At 35.7% G+C, this 26,810-nt stretch overlaps 1 protein-coding gene across 2 annotated transcripts in view; it reads right to left on the bottom strand.

Moving 5' to 3' along the window:
- PARP8 (poly(ADP-ribose) polymerase family member 8) overlaps positions 1–26,810 on the bottom strand; it is a 181,661-nt gene that overhangs the window by 5,764 nt on the left and 149,087 nt on the right. Inside the window, exons 16-26 of one of the 2 annotated variants that reach the window (XM_081233894.1) lie at positions 25,466–25,558; positions 18,702–18,827; positions 17,384–17,449; positions 14,523–14,590; positions 12,705–12,753; positions 11,478–11,590; positions 11,169–11,241; positions 9,493–9,562; positions 6,817–6,890; positions 5,622–5,691; positions 4,671–4,755 (exon numbers count right to left, since the gene is read on the bottom strand). In XM_081233894.1, coding sequence (XP_081090020.1) covers positions 4,671–4,755; positions 5,622–5,691; positions 6,817–6,890; positions 9,493–9,562; positions 11,169–11,241; positions 11,478–11,590; positions 12,705–12,753; positions 14,523–14,590; positions 17,384–17,449; positions 18,702–18,827; positions 25,466–25,558 — 887 coding nt within the window. Of the gene's footprint in view, positions 1–4,670; positions 4,783–5,621; positions 5,692–6,816; positions 6,891–9,492; positions 9,563–11,168; positions 11,242–11,477; positions 11,591–12,704; positions 12,754–14,522; positions 14,591–17,383; positions 17,450–18,701; positions 18,828–25,465; positions 25,559–26,810 lie in introns of those variants that run through there. The other variant, XM_081233895.1, reaches the window with a different exon arrangement.

Genomic DNA, 26,810 nt, shown 5'->3' with positions numbered 1-26,810 from the left:
AAAGGAGCAGCACAAAGGCATCCAGGGAAGTTTCTGGGAGGAGGGAAGACATACATTAGGATTTAAAAGAGGAGTGGGAATTAGATAAACAATATGAGGGAAGAAAATGGAAGAGAGAATCCAAGATTAATGGAGAAAGGAAAGAGCAAGAGCATGAAGTGTGGAAATCCCAGCATACAGTTCAGCTTGTGCAGCATAACGTCCTGGGGTGAGAAACAGCGGGCAATGAAAAATGGTGGGCCATACAGCTGGAGATTGGATCTCCTCCACCTGCAACACAGTGGTATTGAGGGAAGAACAAAGCACCAAGGAATCAGTTGGTTCCCTTTGTAAAGGACACTGGGCTTCATCTTATAAGTAGTAAGCAGCTATCAAAGACTTTTAAGCAGGGGAGTGATGTGGCAGTTTCCATCTTGGAAAGAGATCTGGGTTAGAGACAGAGAAACTGGATTTATTATAGACTTGGGATAAAGCAAAACTCCCAAATCATATAAGCTTGATGTCCCACAATTTATGTCACTGAGCCATGACTGAATGTCCTATCTTTTAACTTCATAAACAAGCTGTCTCCTTGCTATGTTCCCATTCAAACACTGTGTATCTTTTGCAAAATCATGATGCAAAGTACCTATTATTTCATGTAACAGCCATGATACAATTATTTTATAAATTTTTCTTGTAGCTACCTTTTTAGATATATTTCAAACTTTGACCTAAAATTAAAACAATACATATTCCAAAATATTTTCCTTTTTGCCTTCTTCTGTTCATTCATTAAAAATTGGCTGACAAGCAGCTGTACATCAGGTACCGTGCAAAGTGATGCAGGGCACACAGGACAGTAAAAACACAAGAGTAGGAGTCTGCCTTTTAGGAGTTCACAGTCTTGTGGAAGAGTCAGATACAATGAATAAACTGAATTTTAAATTGAAGTTCTGCACTGAGTTGTAGGAATACCAGGAAGAGAGATTAATTTTGATTAGGAGCTTCATAGAAGAGGTGGTATTTGAGCTAAACCTTAAAAGATAGAATAGACTTTAGATAGGAATTCCCGAAATTTATTTAGCACTGGCATCTGCTTGACTCAAGAACCTGAAAATACCCCGCATCACTTTTCTGCAGATAGTCTTGTTTTATTTGGTCCTTCCTGCTCCTAAATTTCTGAACTTCTTAAAATATTTTGAGAAATTATACCTTAAGTCGACGTAATAGAGAAACTATGGAAACGATTCATTTGCAGATCTGCCTGCTCTAAATCAGAGAACCACTAAAGCATTAAACATGTAGGTTGTAACACCAGATAAGCAAGATACAGAAACCTGGTGGTTCTTAACCTTTCCTTGGTCCCAAACAGTTGAGGGAGAAGACACACTCCTATCTCTATGAGTTTTCACTATGGCAGTGGTGGGGGCAGTGTAGCATGGGGTGCCCATGGCACTAAATACACCTAACTTGTTAACCTGCCAGATCATCAATTACCTTCTCTTGGATTTTATTATTTATTCCTATTTATGGAAAACACCAATAATAGGTTTTCCTCTCTAGCTTAAAAATCCCCATTTCATAACATTTTTGTTGTATATGACTAGAGCACCATACGTCTATGTGGTTTTCACACCCCCTGTGAAACTTCTGGCCCTTTTTAAAATAGCTGCCTTATTTCTACATATTGACCTTAATGTCTTTGTACACATGTGTCTCAAGGTCAGTAACGAAATCAAGCTCTAGCAACAATTCCTAGACCCTCAGAACCGTCTGGAATCTGTTCTTAACATCTGAATTATTACCTTTTGCTGAAGCACTTATATTTGATTAAGTTTATTCATTTTTGGAGTTTTCCAACAAATTTTTTTCAAACTTCTTATTCTTTTATTTTTTCCAAACAGATATCTTCCTTTAAATTTTACTTTTAATTTTCTCTGATACCCTGTTCTAAAGTTTCCCCCATTTTTCTCTCATTCTCTGTTATTGTTTACTTATTGGGAAAAATGATTAGGATATTATATGACTGTTTTATTTATTTATTTAATTTTATACATTTTATTAGCTCCACTCTGGAAATCAGATTAGCATTGAATTTATATAATTTTTAATATTTTCAGTTAGTACAGATAAAAAGGAGGCCTCACCAATTTATATCCTAGTCATCAGGCAAAGCATCTAACTTTAGAGATCACATAATGTGATAAAAAAAAAGAAAGGATGAAATAAGAATAGAAATTGAGTTTCTGTCTGGTTATGGTATATTTCTGATAACTCACTTCTTTCTCCTCAATTTATTCTTTTCCTAGATAGTGCCATTCACCAGGGAGGCACATCACTAGCAGAACTCTGTGATTATATCTTTTATAAAGAAGGAAAACTGATGGTTGTAATTAGAATGTACATTAGTGAATGGATTCTCTTTTTCATGTGTTTTGAATCTTATTAATTTTCCTTAATTAGTTCCTTCTCTCCTGAGGGAGCAGGAAAAAAGGATGAAGTCTCATTTGTGTTTATAAAGGAATGAAAATCATTACCTTAATGGAATTTTTTCCTTTGCATTATTTGGAAAGTATCTGAGTGTACTGAAGGCTTTTTCTTCTCTTTTCTTCAGATGGTCTTTCCTCACTTTTTTCTTATGAAATATAGAAATCCTTCTCTCCAGTCAACACACACATACACACACCCACACATATACCTCCACTGATTTAGTTTACATATAATTTATGTAAAACTGTAAAGAAATAATACGAGAAATGTTTACTGCCTACTTCCATATCTAATGTTATTTAGCTCAACAACTATGAATTTTAGCAAGACGCTAAAAGGAGCAGATTAACTGATTAACGACAAGCTAAGGAAAGGCCTCTGGAGTTACTTTTCCATGAAAATCTCCAGCTCACACAATGAAATAACTTTGTGATTGGAGGTGTCTTTTGGAAGGCCGACCTTCTAACAATGGATAAGAGTCAAGATGAGCAAGAAAGAAGAAGGGAAAAAATAATCAATGAGTGCCTTTCAGTGGAGACCTGCACTGTGCTATACCTTAATCTGAATCATAACCTTAAAAAGCAGACAGCTATCCTGGGAGCCTCCAGAGCCATGGTTGTACACTTCTCTACCTTGCCTTCTGCCCCAGGAGGGTGACTTCTATGGACTTGGTCAATATGCTCCCTTGCCCTCTAGTTTCTGTTAGAGTTTGGCCAATGAGGAGGGTGAGGTCAAGGTTTTGCTTGGTTCCAGCCCCACAAGGTCACCTTGGGCTGCCTACGTCCCTGAACTGAAGGCCATGACTCCTGTCAAAGCTGATGAACTAGAAATGGCTCTCCTACCAGGTTCTGATAACTGCTTCCTATTCTTATCTTTTTGGACCTGAGGATGTATAATAGCTCTGGTGCTACTAGATCCAAGTTACTGTACTAGACCTATGATTTCCCTATAATCACACTTTTGTAAGTGATCTAACTGTGAATGATAGAAATTATCTCGTTTCTTAAGGGCCAGTGGTTTCCTGTTGGGATTCTAACTGATACCGGTATATTGTTCTACTGTATCTATTGATGATGTTATATTGCATCTACTGAGGAAGCTTAGAGAGGTTATGCAGCTTGGCTAATGTTACCTCACTAATAGCTGGTGAGTCTAGACACAAACTGTCTGATCAAAAGCAGCAGGGTTCTTTTTACTACACTCATTGCTGTCTTGCCACCAAGAATGAAATCTATAGGTATGTATATGTCTCATACTATGTAATCTGTATATTAATATGTGAGCTAAACACAAAAGATAGATAAATACATAATATATAAATCTGGATCATCAGAAAGTCACACTTTTCAGACCAAGCAAAAGAAAACCAGGCAGTTCATAAAATTTTCATTGTGAACCATCAGTCAGTAAGCTAATAGATCAAATGTTGCAGATGTAGTGTGCTCCAGCTATGCTATATATTGAAGTAATCATGATACAGTCATTTTGACATGGCTTATAAAACAAGTCAGTGCATTTTTCCAGCTTCTTTTTAGAAAGCTACACAAACGTACAAAACAGATATACTCAACTCTTCCTTGAGGTCCTTTCTGTGACAGGACCGTGGATAAGGAAGGCTCAGGCATGGGAAAAAGTTGAGAGTTAAGCAAGGTGGGTAAAAAACAGACAGATCTACTGCACTCATTTACTTAGGGAAGAAAAATACCACTCTTGTATTTTGATGCAGCTCTTATGCTATAGCTGTGTCAAAAAATCCACATTAACATGCCCTGCATTGCCAGCCTATATCATGGAATGCAGATCAACTTTTTATAGGAAGAAGAATTTCTCATTATTGTTTTCCTCATTCCCAGTTCTAATATTTTTTAAATCTATAAATAATATATGTGTATATTTATGTGTGTGTATATATCTATCTAGATACATATAATATCTTTATGTATGTATATATACACATGTATACATACATACACACAGATAGTGGTTAAAGAGACCATGTTTTTCTTCAATTCTTCTAAGTTAATAGCATTTAAACACCCCCCTTTTTCACAGCTTATTAAAATAAAACAAAAACATTGAGTTGATGAGAAAATACTTGTCTGCTATATTTTGGCAGCTAAAGTGAGTAAACAATGTAGTCACTACTACCTCACTTATGGAGAAGACAGTAACATAGGATTTTAAGTTTTTACACTTACACAAAAAAGAATCGTGTGCAGACATGATCAGTATTTGGGACGACCCATATCTCTCCATGTTTGTGCAGGTCAGGTGAGGTGATCACTGTAAATGGAAGAGAAAATTAAAGAACTATTTATTCTAAGTTACTATATCCCTTCTCTTAGAAATCTAAAAGCAAAAATGCATGCACAAATTAACATATGAAAAATGTTTCTTTCACCATATTAAGCTATCAAGAAATGTAAATAAAAACAGTGAAATGCCAAGTAACAATTTTACGGCTGGAACACAATTAGCATATCAATAGGAAGGAAATCACTTTTGTGTTACGGTGGCAAATAGGTCCTGACTTGGGAACTATGTAGAAAGCAACTTAGCGTCCTCTATAACCATCAAACGTTGAAAACTTGAAAGACAGTAAAGAGTGGCTACTGAAACTCCCACACAAGAAGAAAAAAATGAACTTTTAGCCAAAGTCAGATTTTAAAGCAAGAACAAAGGAAAGTATATGATATTGCAAATCGACTATCAATTTTCTGTCCTAAGTTCAGAATCAAAGAATAATTTCAGTGTAGGAACAAGAAAGACCTACTGGGTTATTTACACTCAGCACGTGGTTCATCTTTCAGATTTTTTATGGTATTATACATTCAGAAACCAACATAAAGAGGAAGGGGTATATTAACAAAAGAGATAAGCAATACTTGATCAGAAAGAGATAATTACCATTCTGAAATATCTGCCAAGAATAAAATATAGCACTATTTCAATTCTTGCCAATTCTGCTTTTTGGTTTTAACCTTTATGATCTCTGTTGTTAAGTATTTTCCATTTGTGCCCTTAGAGATGGTCATAAGGAATAAAGCTTTCACTAGTCCATCATAAGCATTTTGTAAACATACTTAAACTTTTAAATACAGATAAGAGAGAGAATTAACGCTATGAGAATTGTAAAACTTTCAACTTACCTTCACATAAGGCTATGCATTTTAAGTTACGGCTTTGCAGGAACTGGGATTGCTGTCCTTTTTTCTGTGACTAAAGTCCAAAAGAATTTAAAAATTAGAGTAAAAATGGGACAGTCACTCAAGTGAAAAAAAAGAATCATCATTAAAAAGTAATAGTCACTAAGATAGCTCCAGAGGTTTAAAAAAGGCCTATCTCGACCAGCAGCAATATCCTGGAATTCTCTCTTAATGTCAATCTGTATTTGTTATATCACTTAATTTCTGTACATAATCATAATTAAATTACTCTCAAAAATAAGCAAATTAAAAAATACTAAATTAAAGTTCAGTAGCCTCACAATATAGAATTAGAACTCAAATTTATTTTTACCAGAAGCCTAGCATCTCTATTTAGAGGGAAACAAAATTAAAGTTGCATAATCTTTTCAAACATTAAAATGAATTATTCTAGATCATCTAACTACCCAAAACAAACCCATATTTATAGCATCATTAAGCCACAGAGGTTTCAGAAACATTTCATGTAGAAAATCTGGGGTTTTGTTTTTGTTTTCAGACACTAGACTAGCTATACTCTTTTTAAAAAAATCTAAAGTCACATTATTCATCAGATGGATTTTAATTTGTCTGGAATGCTTGTTTTCTCTGAAACAACAAGGGATTTGTGCTTGCCCTTCTCTATGCCTGGAGTGTTCTTTCTCCCAGAGAGCCATATGGCTTGTGCACCCACCACCTATAGGTCTTTACTCAAATAGAACCTTCTCAGAGCATCCTTTCCTGATCACGCCATTTAAAATTCATTCGAGTTCCATCTTGCATCCCACAGCATTCAACATCCCTTTCCCCTGATTTTTCTCTGTAAGATTTACCATCATCTAGGATTCTTTCTATCTAAATATATATTTAATTTATTTATATCCACTCAGTAGAATGCAGGCACCAAGCGGATTTGTCTATCGCTGATGATCACTGTAGCCCAATACCTAGATGTCCAGCACTCTAGCAGAAGCTCAATACATACTTATTGAATATTTAATGAATAAAGGCATTTTAGGGTGAGTTTCGTTCCTGTAGGAGTAACAACCACTTAAAATAATTCTGCAGATTTAAAAAGCCTGAGTATTTATCAAAGTCCTGCCAGCTAAGGGAGCTAGAGTTCATTCATCAGAGGCGGTCGCCCGATTCACTACAACACCTGTGATGCGCTGCTGTTTTTACTGCTTGAAGCTGGCTCATCCTTGGCTGACACCTTCTGCTTCTTGTTCATCCCTAAAAACATCAGCAAAATAATAATTTAGGGACAAAGCCGTATGATGCAGCTCAAAGTACAATCCATCTACACTGCAAAGTTCCACTTTAGGCAAAGGCTTGACAGCATCAGGCCACAGACCACCACAAAGGGCTGCTGAAGGAGCAGCTGCTGTGCCCTGAGCCAGCAGGGTGGAAAGTTGGTGGGTTCTGGAAGTCCTGGTCAAGTTACAAAGTAGAAAATACACTTTGTTTTTCTTTGCGTTGTAAAGAAGGCTAGGACCTTCCCTTGCATAAAATTGATATAATCAGAAAATTCTTAAAACTTGATTTTAAAAGGCGTTTAGGACCTAAATTTCATTCTTACCATCTGGTGACTAGAAGATAAGGGGTGGAAAATATGAACAATTTCAGAAAAATATATTTATACTGCAACTTAACTTCATGCTCAATTCCTGTAGAATTTACTATTCCTCCTAATAAAGGAAAACTATTTAAGTCCTTTTGTCTATGATACTCACAAGTCTTACCTTACCCTGTTAATGCCATGGCTTTTTACTGTGAAATATCTCAGACAAAACAGAACTAAAATTCCTGTCTGTTTTAGAATAGGTAGATTTGTAGCTATAGTGTATTTAAAAATGCTCACCTACTATCCTGAAGTTGAGAAGCCTGTGTGTTTGTTGCTGTTTCAATAAAAGGCTTAATGAAAATGGGGCAAAGCCTATGGACCAAACTGCAAATGGTGTGGATGCAGGCACTTTCCAAGGCGGACATTCCCTCAAAGGGGTAGAAGTGGGTGTGGTCAAGCTGAGGAACAGGCGAAGGCTGTTTCATGCAGAAAGACTGTTCTGCTCTCAAACTCCTAGACCTGAAGCCCGCCAAACCAAGTATGAAGCTACTTCAACGTACTGTAGAGGTTTTTACATTTTTTTTTCAGATCAAGGACACTGAAAGAATTGGATGAAAGCTATCAGCCCTCTTTCCAGACAAACATTCACACAAATTTCACATTCATCTGAATCCCTCAAAAACCTTTCCATGAACTCATCTAAGGAGTCAGTACACCCATATAAGTACCCGTATAAGAAACAGTATAAGAAGCAGAAAATCACAGGACTTGATGATGTGTTGTGTTGTCCTTATCTATGCTGAGAGTGTATTTATTTATTAAAAATGGTTTGATATTACTTTTTTACTGTGTTCTGTTTTAATAAGATTTAGAGTCTCATTTAAGCTGATTCTGATCATCTTTCCCACTGAACTACATGATTTTATTTCCTATACTATCTTATTTTTCTGATATTTATTTTCCTAGCTTTAATTTTGGCATATTGTATTTTCAAAGATCACTGCAACAGTATTTCTCAACAGTATGTTTTTCTACAATGTGACTGTGCCACTCTTTCATCAGGAGATGGAGTCTAATTCCCCAGCCCCTGGATACGGAGGGGCTTGTGACTGCTTTGACCAATACTGTACATGGGAAGTGGCACCACGTGAGTTTTGAGGCTGGGTCAGAAGAGGCATACAGAGCCCACCTGGTCCTCTTAGGACATGTGCTCTGGGAAAGGTCGAGGTGGAACACTGAGAAACCATTTGCCGTGGCTGAAAGAGCATGAACTTGGGCAAAAGAATCAGACAGGTAAGCCTGCTCAGTGTTGTCCTAGTTATTAGATCTCTCTAAGTCTCCTTTTCTATAATATATGGATCTTAAGACTTACCATCCAGGCACCACGTGAACAACATCTTCTGAAGTTGTTTAATGGAATCATGTAACCCCACACAACACAAGCATATAAGCAAAACCAACTATATATGCAGGTATACGAATGTAAAAGCCTTTAAGTCTAAAGGGGAACTCACCAAACCCTGAGTTTCTTAGGAAAGGAGGAAAATTGTTCGTTTGTTATTTTATACAGTTCTGTGTCGTTTCAATTCCTTTACAATGGGCATAATTATTTTATATTTAAACAGAATAAGTTTCTGTTCTAAGAAGAAAATCATACAGATCATTGTGAAATACCCCAAAAACTTTTAAAGTGTAAAGAAAAAAATCACCCTTAATTTTACTACCTCAGGATTACGAATGCTAACAATGTGGTAATCGGCCTTTTCATATTTTGAATTTATGAGGCTCTTCCTTGGCACATGGTTTCAGTTTATTCCAATATATTTTTCTCAAACAATCTCACTAAAATATTAACAAGAAGTTGTCAATAAGTAGGATGGTTCTGAGGGTGTTTTTCTAATCCTAAGTTTTCCATACTGCTTAAAACTTCTTTAATATAATATGTACATAAACTTTTTTCAGGGCTTTACATAATATTTTGTACATGCTATATTTTCAATGTTTACTGTAGATGGAAGAAATGTAGAAACTATTGAAACAAAATTAAAATTAATTTTGAAACTGACAAAACATATGCTCCATCTTATATGCTAGGGGAAGTATTATAAATTCATCTTGACACGTGAGCTTTGTTTTTACTTCTGACATTTATCAGATGAATTTAATACAAATACATCAAATAAGCTTCATTCACTCGATAAAAAATTGTGCCTAGAATATACACCAACAAAAATTTAATATATTTGAGGTTGAAATGAAATACAAGCTTACCTGAGTAACCAAATGATATGCTTGACATTGGACTAAGATAGATTCCACTTCCATACATTGCACCGTGGAGCTAGAATGAGAGGAGGTGGGAAAGGAAACGGTCAGTTTATGGTTTCAAATGTTAATATTTCACAAAAGAAGACCATTGGTCTTATGCTGGAACATTAGCTCTTAATAAAATGATAAAGCTCTGATTTCAAGGTCTAATTTGAAAAGAGTACTAATATCCTTGTTCTTAAAATTCAGAGTGAATTGATATATGGAAAATGACAGCCAGAAAAAATCCTTAGTAAAGATTTTCCACCCGGCTGATGACAAAGAGTCACTTAGTATCAAGTACTGGAGTAGGCTTTTTTTTAAATTAATTAATTTATTTTTGGCTGCATTGGGTCTTTGTTGCTGTGCGCGGCTTTCTCTAGTTGTGGCAAGCAGGGGCTACTCCTCGTTGCGGTGCGTGGGCTTCTCATTGCGGTGGCTTCTCTTGTTGCAGAGCACAGGCTCTAGGCGTGTGGGCTCAGTAGTTGTGGTGTGTCAGCTCTAGAGCACGGGCTCAGTAGTTGTGGCTCATGGGCTTGGTTGCTCTGCAGCATGTGGGATCTTTCCTGGACCAGTGATGGAACCTGTCTCCTGCACTGGCAGGCGTTTTCTTAACCACTGTGCCACCAGGGAAGCCCTGGAGTAGGCTTTTATGTTAATGACTCTAAAATACTGAAAATAAACGTGGCTGAAACACATGTGACAGAAGGTTGATCAGAACTCATCTGCTAGTATATCAACAAAATATCTTAGATTTTCATTATTCGGCACTGTCATGCCATTCCTTACTTCCTCTAAATTTTTCAAGTTATGGAGAGTTTCATTAACTGAAACTCTTCGACTAGTCTGCTACTCAGAACAATTAAAATTCTCTCTTATTATCTCCATGTTCTAGGGCCCTCATACCGTATTTAGTATGCACCAAATATTAATTCAATAAATATGTATTTATGGACATTTTATATTTATGGACATTTATATTTATATTAAATGTGTATTTATGAACATTTATATTTAGTTGTGTCATCCTATTGTCATCAGAATATGAGATCTCGCACAGGTGACTGGGTTGGGGATTTCATCTCCTGACCTCCTTACATCATCAGATGAAAATCAGCTGAATGAGAGTGAGGTGGGATGCTGGAGATGAAGGGTATAAATAAAGATGGGACCACACCCACAGTATCCTGCCCATGTGCTGCCCCGCGGGCTGAAAAGCAGGTAGCCGATGGCTCTTTGGTGTCCAATCTCCATTTTGCTTATTCTTAGCCCTACCTTTTCTTCTGTTAAAGTATTCACACTGAGGTAGTGCTCAAAAAACTTAAGTTGGAATAGCAGAGAATTTGTGTAAGGTTTTACCTCTTTTGTGATCATTTTTTTCTATTAAGTTTAAAGTGGTTTCACTATTTTCTCATAGGGGAACTCAGTTTTCTTTTTCTTTTCATCCCTATGTTGTGTATAGATCAATTCTGCTTGACTTATTTTGGGAAAATTAGGTGTGCCTATTAGAAAAGTCTGCGTAATTTTTTAAAGCACACACGCATCCCGTTTTGCAAGTGAAAACAACACCAGGACGGACTGCTTACTGAACTCCAATGCTGAAGAATAACGAGTCTCATTAAAGCATGCAGAAAATTTACCTGCAGTCGTGTATTAGAAGCAACAACCAGACCATTTCTCAGGATGGAGTGCCAGTTTTCAATGTGCGAGCCACTAAAACACAGGGGAGGGGAAGGAAAAAGCAAAATCAAAAATCAATGACCTTTTTATGGGGTCTCAATATAACAAGTCATGGTGCCTTCTTAGAGTTCTGGGTTTGCTAGTCAAGTATCGTGTAGTGAACTGTCCAGTGCTAACAGCCAACTACTAAAAGAGGATGCCTTCCTCCCCACACATTTCTGGAAGACTAAGTGGGGGACACACCCTCCTAAACATTAAGCCATACTCACTGAAATGCAAAGGTGCTTCCGAAGAGTTTTTTAGCAGCTCTAAAATTGGATTCTTTGGCTGGTGGACTGCTGAGAAGAAGGAATTGATGGGGAGTGTGCATGAACTTCAGTTGCTGCCATTTAAAATAAGGATGCAGAAAAACATGTCAAATTTAACATACAATCAGGCTGATGACAATTTCAAACTTTACTGGTTTAAGAATTATCTAGTTTCAAACCATAATAATTTATATTAACAGGGTCATTCATTTGACAGAAACCCTGCCTAAATGATAAATCGCATGGAATTGCTGATATGAAGGATAATTCTTTAGGCTAATGGAAGAGGAATAGGAGACAGACAATCCAAAGTCATTTATATTTAGCTTTGGAATATGTTATGTAATCACATTCAAGCAGATCTGCCTTCCTAATTACAGTTCTTTTTGAGATTTTTATTATTGAATTCCCTAAGTATCCACCAGCTATTCAACTGGGGAAATATCTGAATTTGCTAAGCAGAAAAGTTAGTGAAAGATTTTAAAACTGCAAAAATTATCATCATCATGCTTTATTTACATATATTTGTAAAATTAGAAATTGCCTACATTCAAATTATAGTTTCCCACTTTGCTCATGGAAAAAATTGAAACAAAATCTTTTGAATCAGTCACTTAACAAAATTGTCTAACTGCTGCCCTTTCACCTAAGAATATATGTACTTATGCGGGAATCCAATATATAGGAATCTCATAGTTTAGAAATTCATAGATGGGAGAGCTGAGATTTTAGATACTGCTCCTAGGTGACGATCAGAACTGAAATCAGAGTCCATTAGCTTTTTCTTTATTTTGTAAGCATATTAGGCCCATAAGTAAGATATCTGGAGACAATATCTTCTCCAATATAGAAAAGTAAAACTGTGCCAACATTAAACGGACAATGATAAAAAAGCACATTACCTTTTTCTGGTCAGTCTCTAGGTAATGTTCTCTCTATCACATGTGGAATAACTAAATGATTTCACATTGACTCGTTTACTTAAAAGTTCAGGGCAGCAGCCTGAAATTGATATCTTGGAGAAAATTAGAGCTGGGGGACATATGGTGATTTCTAACTGAAGAATTAGGCTTGGCCTGAGTTAACTTCAATTTCCTGGAGAGGCTGCCTAAAAATCACAGGGGTCAGTTCTCCCAACTAGTCAGTATTCCTCACATTTCTGTATGTATATGTGAAAAAACAACTTACCCTGTTAACTGGCAGTTTCACAATATGTGATCTATTACTTGAAATAACCCTGAAATTAATTAAAATAAGCCATCAGTCACAAATATATGCCACATATATTTAAAGTGTTTTTCCCCTCAGTTGGCAAGTGATTAACTTATTTTTGCTGTGACATAAACTAAATTGAGTAATAAGTTTACTTAATTACATCATTTTGCTTTGCTTCCTGAAACAATTTAAAGAGCTGATATAATAAACAAGATACTTTAATCTGAAAACACAGAAGTATCTCTTTAAAACTTAAGAGATATAATTTTTAATAACCACAACCTTAGATATCAGCAAAGTGAACATTTATGAATATGCTTTCAAATAATGGTAATCTAAATACAAAATTTAGAAGCTGACTCATACATCTGCTTCCTCTGCTTCTCCCTACACTATCTAAGAATGAGTTTTTATGAAGATTTTTTTTACTTTCTTTAAATATTTGAGGATATTTGTGCTAATACATACAATGGTTTATATACAAACTGTTGTTCACCATATGTAGACAATGAAGTTGAAAAAAAATCAAAACCTCAGGTATCTGAAAGGACTAATTGTTTTATGCTTTTCAGTAGAGAAAATAATAACTGAAAAAATTGTAAAACATGTTGGTAAATTTTCTCCTCCTTGAAGGAATAGTGACTAAAAGCTGAAGGAAATGATCACAAATAATTAAAAGTGAATAATTAGGCTAACTTCAGGGAAAAAAAGAAAGAGATTAGATATTTGAAATTTTTACCTTCATTTTGAATATGACAATATGAGAATTTTAAAAGTTAAAATAAAAACTATGTGTTATTTTACTCAATTCGTCAGAATTTTAAAAATAGATTATAAAAGATACAAAGAAGAAAGACTTCTAAAACCTAACTTTTGTCGTGGTTTTACTAGACTAAATTAAATGTGTTTTGTAAGGTTCTGCCTAAGTGAAAGTTAAGTAATTAAGAGTCATGAGGTGGCCTCTTCCTCCTTTGCCCATCTTTACATATTTTTTAAAAAACTTCCTGGCTGTAGCATGGAACAAGTACTCATTCAGACCAATCTCTTATAATCTTTACATTTGTATTACTGCCTGATAATCACGGTAAATTCCATAGTCTTTGAGTTGTCAGTGATTTCAAAGAGACGTACCTAAACCCCCCATAGGTATGGTGAGTAGGTGAGTAGATACTACTGTTTTCTTTTTGCAGATGAGAAACCAGAGGGCAGATTATTTGAAGTAAGTGTTGTAGAGCAAGGGGAGCTCTCAACCCACCCCTCAACTATAGCCTAACCCTTCTTTTCTAGGGTTAGGCTGGACTAACGCTGTGTGCCTTACAAGACTTTCTCTGAAACAGTGCCTCATCTGCAGTCATCAAACACAGAGTTTATCAAATTTACACTATCTTTGTTAAGGGAGTAAATTATACAAAACACACATTATAGAGAGATTTTCAGTAAGTGTTTGAAACAGCTTTATCACACAGTTAACGAGAAAATTAAATGAGCCAAAATGGCTTCACCATGTAATCGAACCAATCAAATTTTTAAAAATGATAGATAACAAACTGCTGTCGACTGCACTGTATATCCCTGCAGTGCATATGATAGCACTTTCTTCCCCTTGTGATGTCCAAATTTTAATTAAAGTGAGAGCCCTTAAGGACTCTTGGACTGTAAAATCACCAGGCCTCATAGGCTTGTAGAACAGTAGCATTGCAGGTCTTGCAAAATAGGCTTTTTTTTTCCCCCCTTAAAGCAGGCAGTAGGAAGTTATGCTGTTTTCATTAAGAGGAAAACTAAATTTTATACCATTGCAGTAAGGGATGAGCAAGGGGGTCTTGTTTATCCATCTGCTTCTTGATTTCCAGATACGGTGCCTGAAAAAAAAAGTCATTATACGTTTTGATTTTTCTTAAAAATTCATTTTTTTCTTTTTTCTTTTTCTTTTTTTGCAAAAGGAAAATCAGATTGAACAGGTATGTCTAATCCAGTTAAACGTGAAGACCTGTGGTTATGACATGATAATGGCAGCCATTACCCTGGTTGCTTCTCCCCAAGATGATATGAACTCTGACCTTCCATGCAGGACAAAGGACTTGCCGAAACATTTTGATAAGAGGCTCAATCAAATTTTAGCCTGGCTTCCATGCACTAGGCTGGAAGTCCCTGGACCGCTGCTGAGTCTTTGCTCAAGAAAACCCAATGTTGCTAAAACACAAAAGGTACCAACCCATACAGTTAACCTTTCAGTAATTCTCTTATCCCCCCTGAAATTTCCATTTCCCCAGAGCCCCCCCTATTTTCACTTCTCTGTAGCCCCTTTTTGTTCCCTCACTGTTTTCACTTTAAAAACCTTGGTCACCTTACTTGCCTTACTCGGAGGTGATCTCAGCTCACATTGCAAGTTTCTCTCCCCTACTGCAGTACTTGAATAAATCTGTCTTGTCACCTTTATCAAGTGTCTGGTTTCTCTTTGACATTTTTAACATTTAACTAACATTAAAGCGAAACTTGTAATAGCTACTACTCATGCTCATATCTGAGGGTACTGACTTCGGGTAGATCTTTACATGAGAAAATTGGACAAAATTTATGTAAGATGACGACCCCTTCTTTTAAAAGTATTGATGGAATTCACCCAGACAATTAACATTTTCCTAGAAAGAAAGGCAATCTGTCTGTGACAATTTAGGCCAGTATAATGTTATATTTATTTGGAGAGGTTTAAAGAATTTGACAGGATAAAACCTGACAGCATCCCTATGAAGTGTACACTGAGGGAGAAGGCAACATTACTATTCACCATCCTGGCAATGAAGAAACTGAGGCATCAAGCAATTAAGCAACTTGCTCAAGGTTGCAGGCCACGTCACTGATGAGCAAATTTTACCACATGGGCCTCCAACTTCCCAAGCTGACACGCAATCATCTCCATTGCCTCCTATTAAAATAGCTTACACATGACCCAGAATCAAGGAAGCAATTCTTGGCACAGAGCTGATCCCAGAGTCAGAGTTTGTAGCTATTTTTAGATGCAAGAATGGTCTGGATCTACGGTATAGTATAAATATCCTATACCAAAGTCTTTGGTGACCAAAAATGTTTAATTGTATGTAAGGTACTGCAATAGGTTCTTTTTCCCCCCTAAGTGGAAATGCATTTATTGTTTTCTTTTCCTTATACAAATAATAAATGTTTGCTTGAAAAGGAATTCCGATAATGTAGAAAGGGCATAGAAAAACAGGTGGAAAGAATGACAGCTTTTAAGCAAATAATGTAACTTGTGAATTAAAGGATCTCTTGTTTACCACTGTCTGACACACACCATTTGTTGAATGGATGAATGAGTATTTGACTTCATAAATAAATAACTATCAAAAGAACCAAGAATCAAATTTGGGAATGTAAAAATGTACTTTGGGCTTCCCTGGTGGTGCAGTGGTTAAGAATCTGCCTGCCAATGCAGGAAACATGGGTTTGAGCCCTGGTCCGGGAAGATCCCACATGCCGTGGAGCAACTAAGCCCGTGCGCCACAACTACTGAGCCTGCGAGTCACAACTACTGAAGCCCGTGCACCTAGAACCCGTGTTCCACAACAAGAGAAGCCACCACAATGAGAAGCTTGTGCACCGCAACGAAGAGTAGCCCCTGCTCGCCACAACTAGAGAAAAGCCCGCGCACAGCAATGAAGACCCAATGCAGCCAAAAATAAAATAAAATAAATAAATTTTAAGAAAGAATAAATCTTTTAAAAAAATGTACTTTAGATGCATATCTGCAAATGGAGTAGATGGGGTAGTGGGGGAGGAGGAGTGGCACAGAAGCTTTGTGGGCCCCAAGACTGGAGAAATCACTATTCCCTCCCTCACCAGAGAAAGGCAATGACTCAGAGTAATACTTACCATAAACTTGCAAAGGCCTCTAGGGGCAGTGCAAGCCTTGAAACCACCATATGCAATCTCAACCCATAATGTGTGGTATTGTCAATTAGATTGTTAATTTCTACTTATAATGATGAGCTTTAAACATTTCTCCAAGTGTTTGGCAGTGGAAAGGCCTCAATAATTCAATAAGATGTGCTTTTCCAAGTGCTGGACTCCAGCCCAGGGATATATTGGACTTCCATAATAAACCCTGATCCTTGCTCATCAAACTCTTCCACCAAAAAACCTCCCTAATGGCCAAAAATATAAACTCATGCTCTCAAGGAGTCTGGTGTCTTTCAAAGTTCTTTTGAGATTCTGTGTTACATCTAAACTATTTATGTGTAATTTACATTTGATAGACTATTAGTTTTGATTTTAACATTAAAATGTTTTGAAATTACTACCATTAATTAAAATGGGCAGTCGAGGAAGATGGTACCAGATTTAACTTTTGCCTTAAGATATTCCAACAAATTCTTGTCTGAGTTTGAGAGCCAAGCATTCAGATTATGATTATGCAATTACCCTCCAAAGTCACAGTGGTAGCATGCCAAAACGCTGATGTAATTTAATTAAAACATCCTAGTACAAAACAATTTTCATTTTTTTATGATTTTAATTATACTCTCATATAATAGAAAAGTCTATATTTCACCACATGGCCAGTACTCTCAGATATTTTAAAAATATCATTTCACTCAAGCAGAACTGAACTTTACAAGACCACAAGATGATAAACTTACTTGTGTCATTTCTCTAATAGAAGTTATGCTGTCCAATGCTTTCATTACTCGATCATAGTTCTTCTTCTGTTTGAATGGGGGAAAAATAGTATTCACCATAAGCCTTTGCAAGTCTGCACATTACTGGAGAGACATATTATTTCTGTACCTGAATTTTCCATCAGGGTCAATTTGAAAGTAATGACTGTATTGTGTACACAAAAGGGGAGACTTTAGTAAGATGGCTCAAGGACATAGGATTTATAACTGAGTCAGAGGGAAGAAAAAAGAAAATAATGCCAGTTTTAGTGTAAATACATAAAATGATGTTCAGCTTACAGGGGAAAAGCTATAAATACAAAAAAGATATCAGGCTTCTGATTCTTAAAAAATTAAGCCATGATGAATAAAGTAAGCACAGAATCCTTCTCAAACACAAAAATCCACTTTAAATCTTACAGTTTCATTTTGCTTTTAGTTCCTTTTGATTGGAAGATTGTTACCAGACAAGTATGATTAGTAAGTGTGTAAATGACACCATACACTCAACTGATAATTCATTTTTAAGCACACTGAAAATATGTGCACTGTTGCCACTTATGAAGGAAGGAAAGTTTTTCCAAGAGAATTTTATAGAGTCCTTGTTTCCATAAAATGATTTCAAGATGAATAGTAATAGAAACTAAGGCAATTTTGGCTCTCATGTAATTTGAAAATCATGTTATTTCAGAAGAATTCTGCCAAACTTCCCTGAATATTTATAAGATTGTTTTCCCAAGAAATGTCAGTTGATCAACAATATGAAATAAACTTTCACTAACCTTCAGATAAGTGGGGAGGGAGAGAGGGGAGGGCAAGAAAGGATGAAATAAAAATACAAAAGAAAAGGGAAAATTTGTCCCTTTACCCATGATCCTTAAAATTAAAATGAGATCACATAAGTTAGAATCTCAAAAAATATATGATGAAATTAAAATAATCATGTTGACCATTATAAACCAATTTATTATAGTTATTTACCTACCTTCCATGCAGATGGGATGTGTAAAGATCAGAATTTGAGGGGATTAAATGGGTCTAGTTTCATGAGGGTGAAGTTAGGAAAATGATTTTAAAGGAGAAAAGGAGAGGAGAAGTAACAGGATACATGAAAGACAAGGTGGAAGTAAATCAAATTTGTGGAAAAAGAATCATATTTGCTAAATGGATACAGAGTTCGTGACAGGTCATGGATATGATGAGACAGTAATTTAGCTAAGAAAGAAGAAAACTAATGAGTCTAAAATCTCAATTATTGTTAAAGGAAACTTGTGATTGATGTGCTAGAATAACTACTTACCCTTGGGTTGAAGGCCAGCATCTGAGGATTGTTAGGATCTACCACAGAAGGATATGGCTCGAAAATGACAACTTTTCTAGGAGATTCCAATGCGGACCTACACATGGATACTAGTAGATCTACCACCTTGAAATACATACATAAGATAGTTACTATCCTTCAGGTTTTATCAAATGCTTTGCCATTGTTTCTCCCTCTCATGGTAGTTAATTAGGAAAGATTCAGGATGGCTAGCAATCTCTGAAATCTGTAATTTGTGGCTTTAGATCAAATTTGACCAAACCTGACTATTAACTTAAAGTAACTAATATTTAAAGTTACTTTAATATGTGTTATTTAAAGTAACACATATTAAAGTAACTAATATGTGTTGCTTCCAACTACTCACGTCTTCATATCTGTCTTTAACATGTCTTTGTCATTAACACATACTACGTGCTAACATTGTTGTAGGTTCTGTGGAAGGACAATGAACAAGGCAGGTCCTTGAAAAGGTCTCATGAAATTTTCCTTTCAATGGAGAAGATGTGCTGAAAAATCAGTTAAATATATGCTTAAAGACATATAGTGTCTGGCAGTGTTAAATGCTATAAAAATAAAGCTGGCATTAGAGACTTAGGCAGTAGGGGGTACTATTTTAGCGTGGCCAGGAAATGTGGTGACGTTTCAACAGAGACCTGAACGAAGTGGGAGATGGAGACGTGCCTATCTGGGGAGAAAGCATTCCGGGGAAAGGAAACTGCAGAAAATGAATCTGACATGCCTCAAGGACAGTAAATCTCCTGACCCCATCTTCTTCCTACTCTCCTCTGACAAAGGCTATTAATGTCCTCTGATTCGTTAAATAATATGGCTTTATTCCTATGTGTGTCTCTGACTCCTTCGCACAATTCTCTAAGAGGCAGAGCGACAGAGCAGTTAAGAGCAGTTAACCCCTCCCTAGTTCCTCCCTAGTTCCCCAAAACAACACGCTCTAGCAACTGAATCAAGAAAGCCGATACCGTCTAAACGGAGAGAGCTCATCAGAACGGACATACCTATAGGGTAAAGACAAGAGACTTCATAGGAAGCAGCTGACTTAATCCTTATAGGGAAAGATATTTCCAGAAAGTTTTGAAACAGGCATTTAAAAAATGCACAGTAGGGCTTCCCTGGTGGCGCAGTCGTTGAGAGTCCGCCTGCCGATGCAGGGGACACGGGTTCGTGCACCGGTCCGGGAAGATCCCACATGCCGCGGAGCGGCTGGGCCCGTGAGCCATGGCCACTGAGCCTGTGCGTCCGGAGCCTGTGCTCCGCAACGGGAGAGGCCACAACAGTGAGAGGTCCGCGTACCGCAAAAAATAAAAATAAAAAATGCACAGTAAGAGTAGGACAATTTTTGATTCTTATGGTTAACGAGGGGGTATTGTGACCTAATGACAGTAGGGCTCACTCTGTTGTGTGTATACTCACAAAACACATCCACCCAATCACAGCATCCAGAATTTCCAGTGACCTAAAATAATTAGCAACACTCAAGCCATCAGGTATAGGATCTATAAGTAACACATTCCAAAGTACACAGACATAGATACCCACAGGACTTACTCAGAAAACAGTAGAACTGAAACAGCTAATATGTTTCTACCACACTATTCCATTTACGTGTGTGGGTGTTTGCAATAAATTGGATTCCAAGCAACAGATAATAATAATAAAGACAAATTAAAAACCTCCTTTTTGTTTTCCTCTCCCATACTCATACTCCTTCTACCCAAAAAGATGCACCGTAACCGAGATACAAATTGTTTTCAGCATTATCTGGTCTCCTAATATAGTAAAACCCAAGCAAGAATCCTGAGAAAGAATCATCAGTAACATAAAAGAGCCTTTTTTGAAACTTTTGGGGCCATGAATTGGTACGATCTTATAAATACCTTAAAAAATTATATGTCATAGTATGCATCTGAAGCTTTGTAAAAATACGTACCCTTCATGTATGTATGATCAAATGATCTTTGACAAGGGTGCCAAGACCACTCAATGGGGAAAAGACAGTCTTTTCTACAAATGAGGGTGGGAAAACTGGATATACGCATGCAGCAGAATGAAGCTGGACCCTTATCTTACACCACACACAAAAATTAAATCAAAATAGAATAAAAATGTAAACATAAAACCTTAAACTGTAAAATTCCTACAAGAAAACAGGGGGAAGCTTTATGATATTGGATCTGGCAGTGATTTTTTAGATATAACACCAAAGCCATAGGCAAGAAAAACAAAAATTGACAATAGGACTATATCAAACTTTTATGCATCAAAGAACAAAATCAAGAGAGTGAAAAAACAACATGGAATGGGAGAAAATATTTGCAAATAATTTATCTGATAAGAGGTTAATATCCAGAATACATAAAGAACTCCTATAACTCGACAATAAAAAATCATATAACAATTTTTAAATGGGCAAAAGAACTGAATAGACATTTCTTTTAAGAAGCCATACATACAAATGGCCAAAAAGCATATGAAAAGATACTCAACATCACTAGTCATCAGAGAAATGCAAATAAAAACCACAATGAGTTATCACCTCACAACCATTAGGATGGCTACTATCAAAAAAACAGAAAATAAAGTGTTGGTGAGCACCTGGAGAAATTTGTGCCCTTGTGCATTGTTGATGGAATTGTAAAATGGTGTAACCACTATGGAAAACAGTATGGAGGTTCCTCTAAAAACCTAAAAGTAGAAATTCCATATGCTCCTGCTGTAAGTGACAATCCCACTTCTGGGTATATGTCCAAAAGAATTGAAAGAGGGATCTTGAAGAGATGTTTGCACACCCATGTTCACAGCAGTATTATCCACAACAGCCAAGAGGTGAAAGCAACCAAAATATCCATTGATGGGTGAATGGATAAACAAAATGTGGTATTCACATATAATGAAATACTATTCACCCTAAAGAAGGAAAAGTCTGTCACCTGTTACAAAATGGATGAACTATGAGGACATATTATGCTAAGTGAAATAAGCCGGTCACAAAAAGTCAAATACTATATGCCTACACTTGTGAAGAATCTAAAGTAATAGAATTCACAGAAACAGAAAGTAGAATGGTGGTTGCCAGGGATGGCGGTAAGGAGAAAATGGGAGTTTTTCAACAGGTATAGAGTTTCACTTCTGCAAATGAAAAAGTTATGGAAATCTGTTTCACAACAATGTGAATATACTCAACACTACTGAACTGTGCACTTAAAAATGATTAATATATTAAATTTTACATTATGTGTTTTTTACTACAACAAGAAAGGCACAAATGGATACAGAATAACCTGAACAATGTTCCCCTTTCAATCAAATACTTTAATTAAAAACCTTGTGCCCAAAGCTTCAAAACAATCAAAACTACCAAAAAAAGCAAATGCATTGTTTTGCCAATAATTTCACTAGTGGACTTAAGTAAATTATAATGAAAATAATGGATGTAGGGGTAAAGAAGTTAATTAACAGAATATTTTTGTTAATATATGTCTTAACCTAACTGAAAAGAAACAGTGTAACTACCCTGGCAAAATTCCTTGCTGTCCCCCGAAGTTTCATACTCCTTGCTTTCAAGGTATAGGGCTACTACTGCCTGGAAGCAACTGCACTGCAAGTGACAATTTCTACCCCTTTTGTTTAAGTCAGACCATAAGACTAGTTTTAGCCAATGGACAGAAAGTGGAAAGGGGCTGAGGTGATGAAGAATCAGGCGCCCTTTCCCCCCTTTTCTTCCTTCCCCTCTACTGTATGCCAGTATTGAAGACAGCAGACTCATGTGGTGGACGGAATCCGGTTCCCTCAGTGATCACACAGTTGCCCAACAAACATTCTAACTGAACAGCTGTGTGAGTTAGACATAAAAGCCTACCATCTTAAGTCACTTTAATTTTATGGTTTATCTGTTATAGGAGTTAGCATTCAGAATCTTTGAACAAAGAAATGTTTATGTTCCACTGTTTGGATTTGTACTCTATTTACATATGCTGATTTTTCCACAGAGTAAAATGATGTACAATGTATTCTGGAAAAGAAGTGAATTTAAAATTGTAGACTAATGGCCTTCCAACATTTCAAGAGTAATTCCTTTTATCTTTTCTTTTTTAAAAAAGAAAATTGTATATGAGAGCCCCAAAACATAAAAGAATAAAATGGAGCTGCTGTTCTGGTTAAAGCAGTACTCAGAGGCCTGGGATCTCAGCTGCTGAGACGCTCTCATCGCAGCCCAGCCTCCTGCAGACTCCTCTAAAGAATGTTCCTGCAACCTCCAGAGCTCCTCAGAGCACCACTAAAAATGCAGGAGTCAACTGATGCAGCAAGGCTACAGAGATATAGTTTTTATTTAGAAAAGGAATCCATTTCCATGTAATCTCTATGATTATAACCAGAATATTGGGGTATCTCCTTTAAAGTGGTGAAAAGAATATTCCGCATTGACTTTGGAGTAGAATCACTAAATTCTCTGAGTTTTTTGGATACTGATCTTTAGAGTTGAATCACTGAATTGATATGATCGAGTATTTGTGCCTTGTTACTATCATTATATAATCCAAAAGTAATTTCACTTTAAGAACCATTATTTTTAGAGATATATCTATAGTAAGAGGGAAAAAAGCACCTATTATTCTTTCAACCTAGCCTACTGTTAATATGTTAGTTTTCCTTCTAATCAATTATTCCTTATTCCTAGGCTTTACTTCCTTCCCTTTTCAAATTGTATGCGGGATACTTTACTTCCAGTAAAATGCATAAATATTAACTATACTACTTGAAAAATTATACATATATATACACACACACATACCCATGTAAATATACATATATGTGCATATGTACACTCATGCACACACCTGTGTAAAGTTTATTTTTATATAGCTATAAATAGTATATATTAAAGTACCTTTTTTTTGAGCAATATTAGTTTCAAGGGATGAGAAAAATGTTACCATTTTTAAAAAGAGATAAAGACTCACCATGGATAGATACATTTGAGAAACCCTCTAATTATAGGCTGGTCATTTTCTTCAGTTTTAGGGATTCTCAGAGCTTTTAGTATGCAAATTTGTGCACATTGGGTATAGGGGTAATATTAAGCAGCATTTTTGAAATTTATTTTAATCATTTTTCACATCGCATATGAGCAATGCTCTGTTTGTGTTATTTTCATTTATAACTCATTACATCACAAATATGGTCCTTAAAATTTCATCAAGTGGATGCATCTCAGTCTAGTTAATCAGTGAAATAACGAGGTTAAGGGAGTCTAAATCCAGGAGGCATGGGCTGTCTGTGTTAACTGTTGTACCTTAGTCTAGTGTACTGCCTGTTACATAGCAGGCATTTGATACTTACTATAAGAATGACCAGATGTCTGTTGCATGATCATTCTTTCCACCCATCTTTGTGAATTTTATACAATTCTTTTACATTTAGCTTCCTTTGACTTTTAGTGAGACTAAGTATTTTCTCATGTTTCTTTACTAACTATAGGTCCATATTTGTGAATTGTGCATTCATTTCCTCTATTAATTTGTGATGATCTTCATGTTTTTGTCTCAATTTTTATAGGCTTCTCTGTAATTAAGTTTGTAGCAAAACACACTTTTTCATAAGTGTGTTAGCTCTTAGTGTTCACTATTTTTTCAAGTAGAAAATGTGAAGTATGTATGGACTCAGTACTGTTGATAATTTTCTTTATGATTTTTTGTATCTGCATAAATGCATGAACCTGAGGCCCTACCTAGGCTGTGCATGCTTAATTCGACCCTCCTCTAGTGTGGGTATAATACTTTTAAACAAAACTATTCTTTAAGCCATTTGGAATTTGTTTTTGCACACAGCATAAAGAGATAACCTGTTTCCCCCCACATGTTGCAAATCATTTGTTCCCACCTTCACTAAACCATTTTTATTTTACAACATGATGTGATACCTCCTTTAATATGTATTAGATGTATTTATAACTTGACCTATTTTGGGGATAATCTGACATTCTATTCTTTGCCAGTACTATATTTTTTCAAAATATCATAGGATTACATAATATGGTTTTGTATTTGGTTGGTCTAGCCTCACTTAATTAACACTCATTATTTTTTGTTTTCTGTAATTTTTTTCTCATCTATTTATTAGTATTTCAGTCAGGTTCCATAAATGAACAAAAACTAGTTGAAATTTTAATGACATTGCATGAAGTAATAAATTTTGGCATCTTTACAACTGATTTTTTTCCTTTCCAGAAACATGGGATGCTTCTCTGCTTTCAAGTTGTTTCTCTTTGTTTTTATATTTTTCTTCCTATGTCATAAACATTGCTATTGTAAAACTGAATGCTCTCTTTTTATTACATGTTCCGTCCATTATCTTTTCACCTAAGTTTTAAAAATAAATTGGCTTCCATTTTATGGCACTATAACTTTACAAATAAACATTACATAATGCAAATGCAAGGGTTTCAGTATCTTAATTTCACCATATAAGAAAGAAACGTAATTATTTTTCAAACAATTAAAGTTGGTTTAACTTCTCCTCTTGGCAATTACAGAAGGACAAAAAACACACATTAGATAAAGCTGGCAAAATTTAGTTTCTATCTAGAAATATCAAATGCTGGTTTGCTTTCTTAATCTATCAAGAAACTATCAAAAATTCATCCCAAAGAAGGGTAAAGTTAGCTAGTGGATCAGAATAAACTTTTCAAATAAAAATATAGAATAGTTAGTATCACGTGTTACTACCTGAGCTCCAGTTGCTATTTCATCAGCAGCTTCATTCATTACTCCCAGGGTTTGAAAAGCAAATACACACAGCTCTCGTTCACACACAGTAGGCTACAAAAGAAAGGGTAATCAATTCAACATTTTTCCTCATCCTCCAATTCCTAAATTAAATGTATGACATTCTTTATAATAAATAGAAAATGCAAAATTTTAGAATATTAAAAAGAAATATTATTTACAATAGCCTAGATGTAGAAGCTACCTAAGTGCCCATTGACAGATGAATGGATAAAGATGTGGTATATGTATAAATACAATGGAATATCACTCAGCCATAAAAAAGAATGAAATATTGCCATTTGTGAGAACATGGATGGACCTCGAGGGCATTATGCTAACTGAAATAAATCAAACAGAGAAAGACAAATGCTGTATGATTTCACTTACATGCATCTAAAAAAAGAAACAAATGAACAAATATAACAAAATATAAACAGAGTCATAGATACAGAGAACAAACAGGTGGTTGCCAGAAGGGAGGTAGGTGGTAGGATGAGAGAAATAGGTGAGAGAGATTAGGAGGTACAAACTTCCAGTTACCAAATAAATGAGTCACAGGGATGAAATGTAGAGTGTGGGGAAGGTAGTCAATAATAATGCAGTATCTTTGTATGGTGACAGATGGTAACTAGACTTACCATGGTGATCATTTTGTAATGTATAGAAATTTCAAATCACTATGTTGTGCACAAGGAACTAAAGAAGTGTTGTATGTAGGTCAATTATACTTCAAAAACAAACAAATTCGTAGTAAAAGAAATCAGATTTGCCGTTACCAGAGGTGGAGGGGTGGGGGGAAGGGGAATTGGAGGAAGGTGGTCAAAAGGTACAAACTTCCAATTATAAGATAAATAACTACTAGAAATATAATGTACAACATAATTAATATAATTAACACTGGTGTATGTGAAAGTTAAGGGAGTAAATCGTAAGAGTTCTCATCACAAGGAAAAAATACTTTTCTCTTGTTATTTTATTTTCCATTAATATGAAATGATGCATATTCACTAACTTATTGTAGTAATCATTTCATGATGCATGTAAGACAAATCATTGTGCTGTACACCTTAAACTTATACAGTGCTGTATGTCACTTATAGCTCAATAAAACTGGATGGGGGAAAAGGGAAGAAATATCACTTTAAAGAATTAAATGTCTAAATTTAGGTAACAATTAGTAAATAATCATTTATTGATACAGTCACAAATATGATTAAAAAATTCATTTTAGTTAGTTTTAGGCACTTGCACTTGGAATGATTTAGCAATAGATGAAAATATACTTTAATTGGAAAATCCATCT

Source organism: Mesoplodon bidens (assembly GCF_964165515.1).
Source record: "Mesoplodon bidens genome assembly, chromosome: 4".
NCBI lineage: Eukaryota > Metazoa > Chordata > Mammalia > Artiodactyla > Ziphiidae > Mesoplodon > Mesoplodon bidens.
This window is presented reverse-complemented; position numbering and strand designations above follow the sequence as displayed.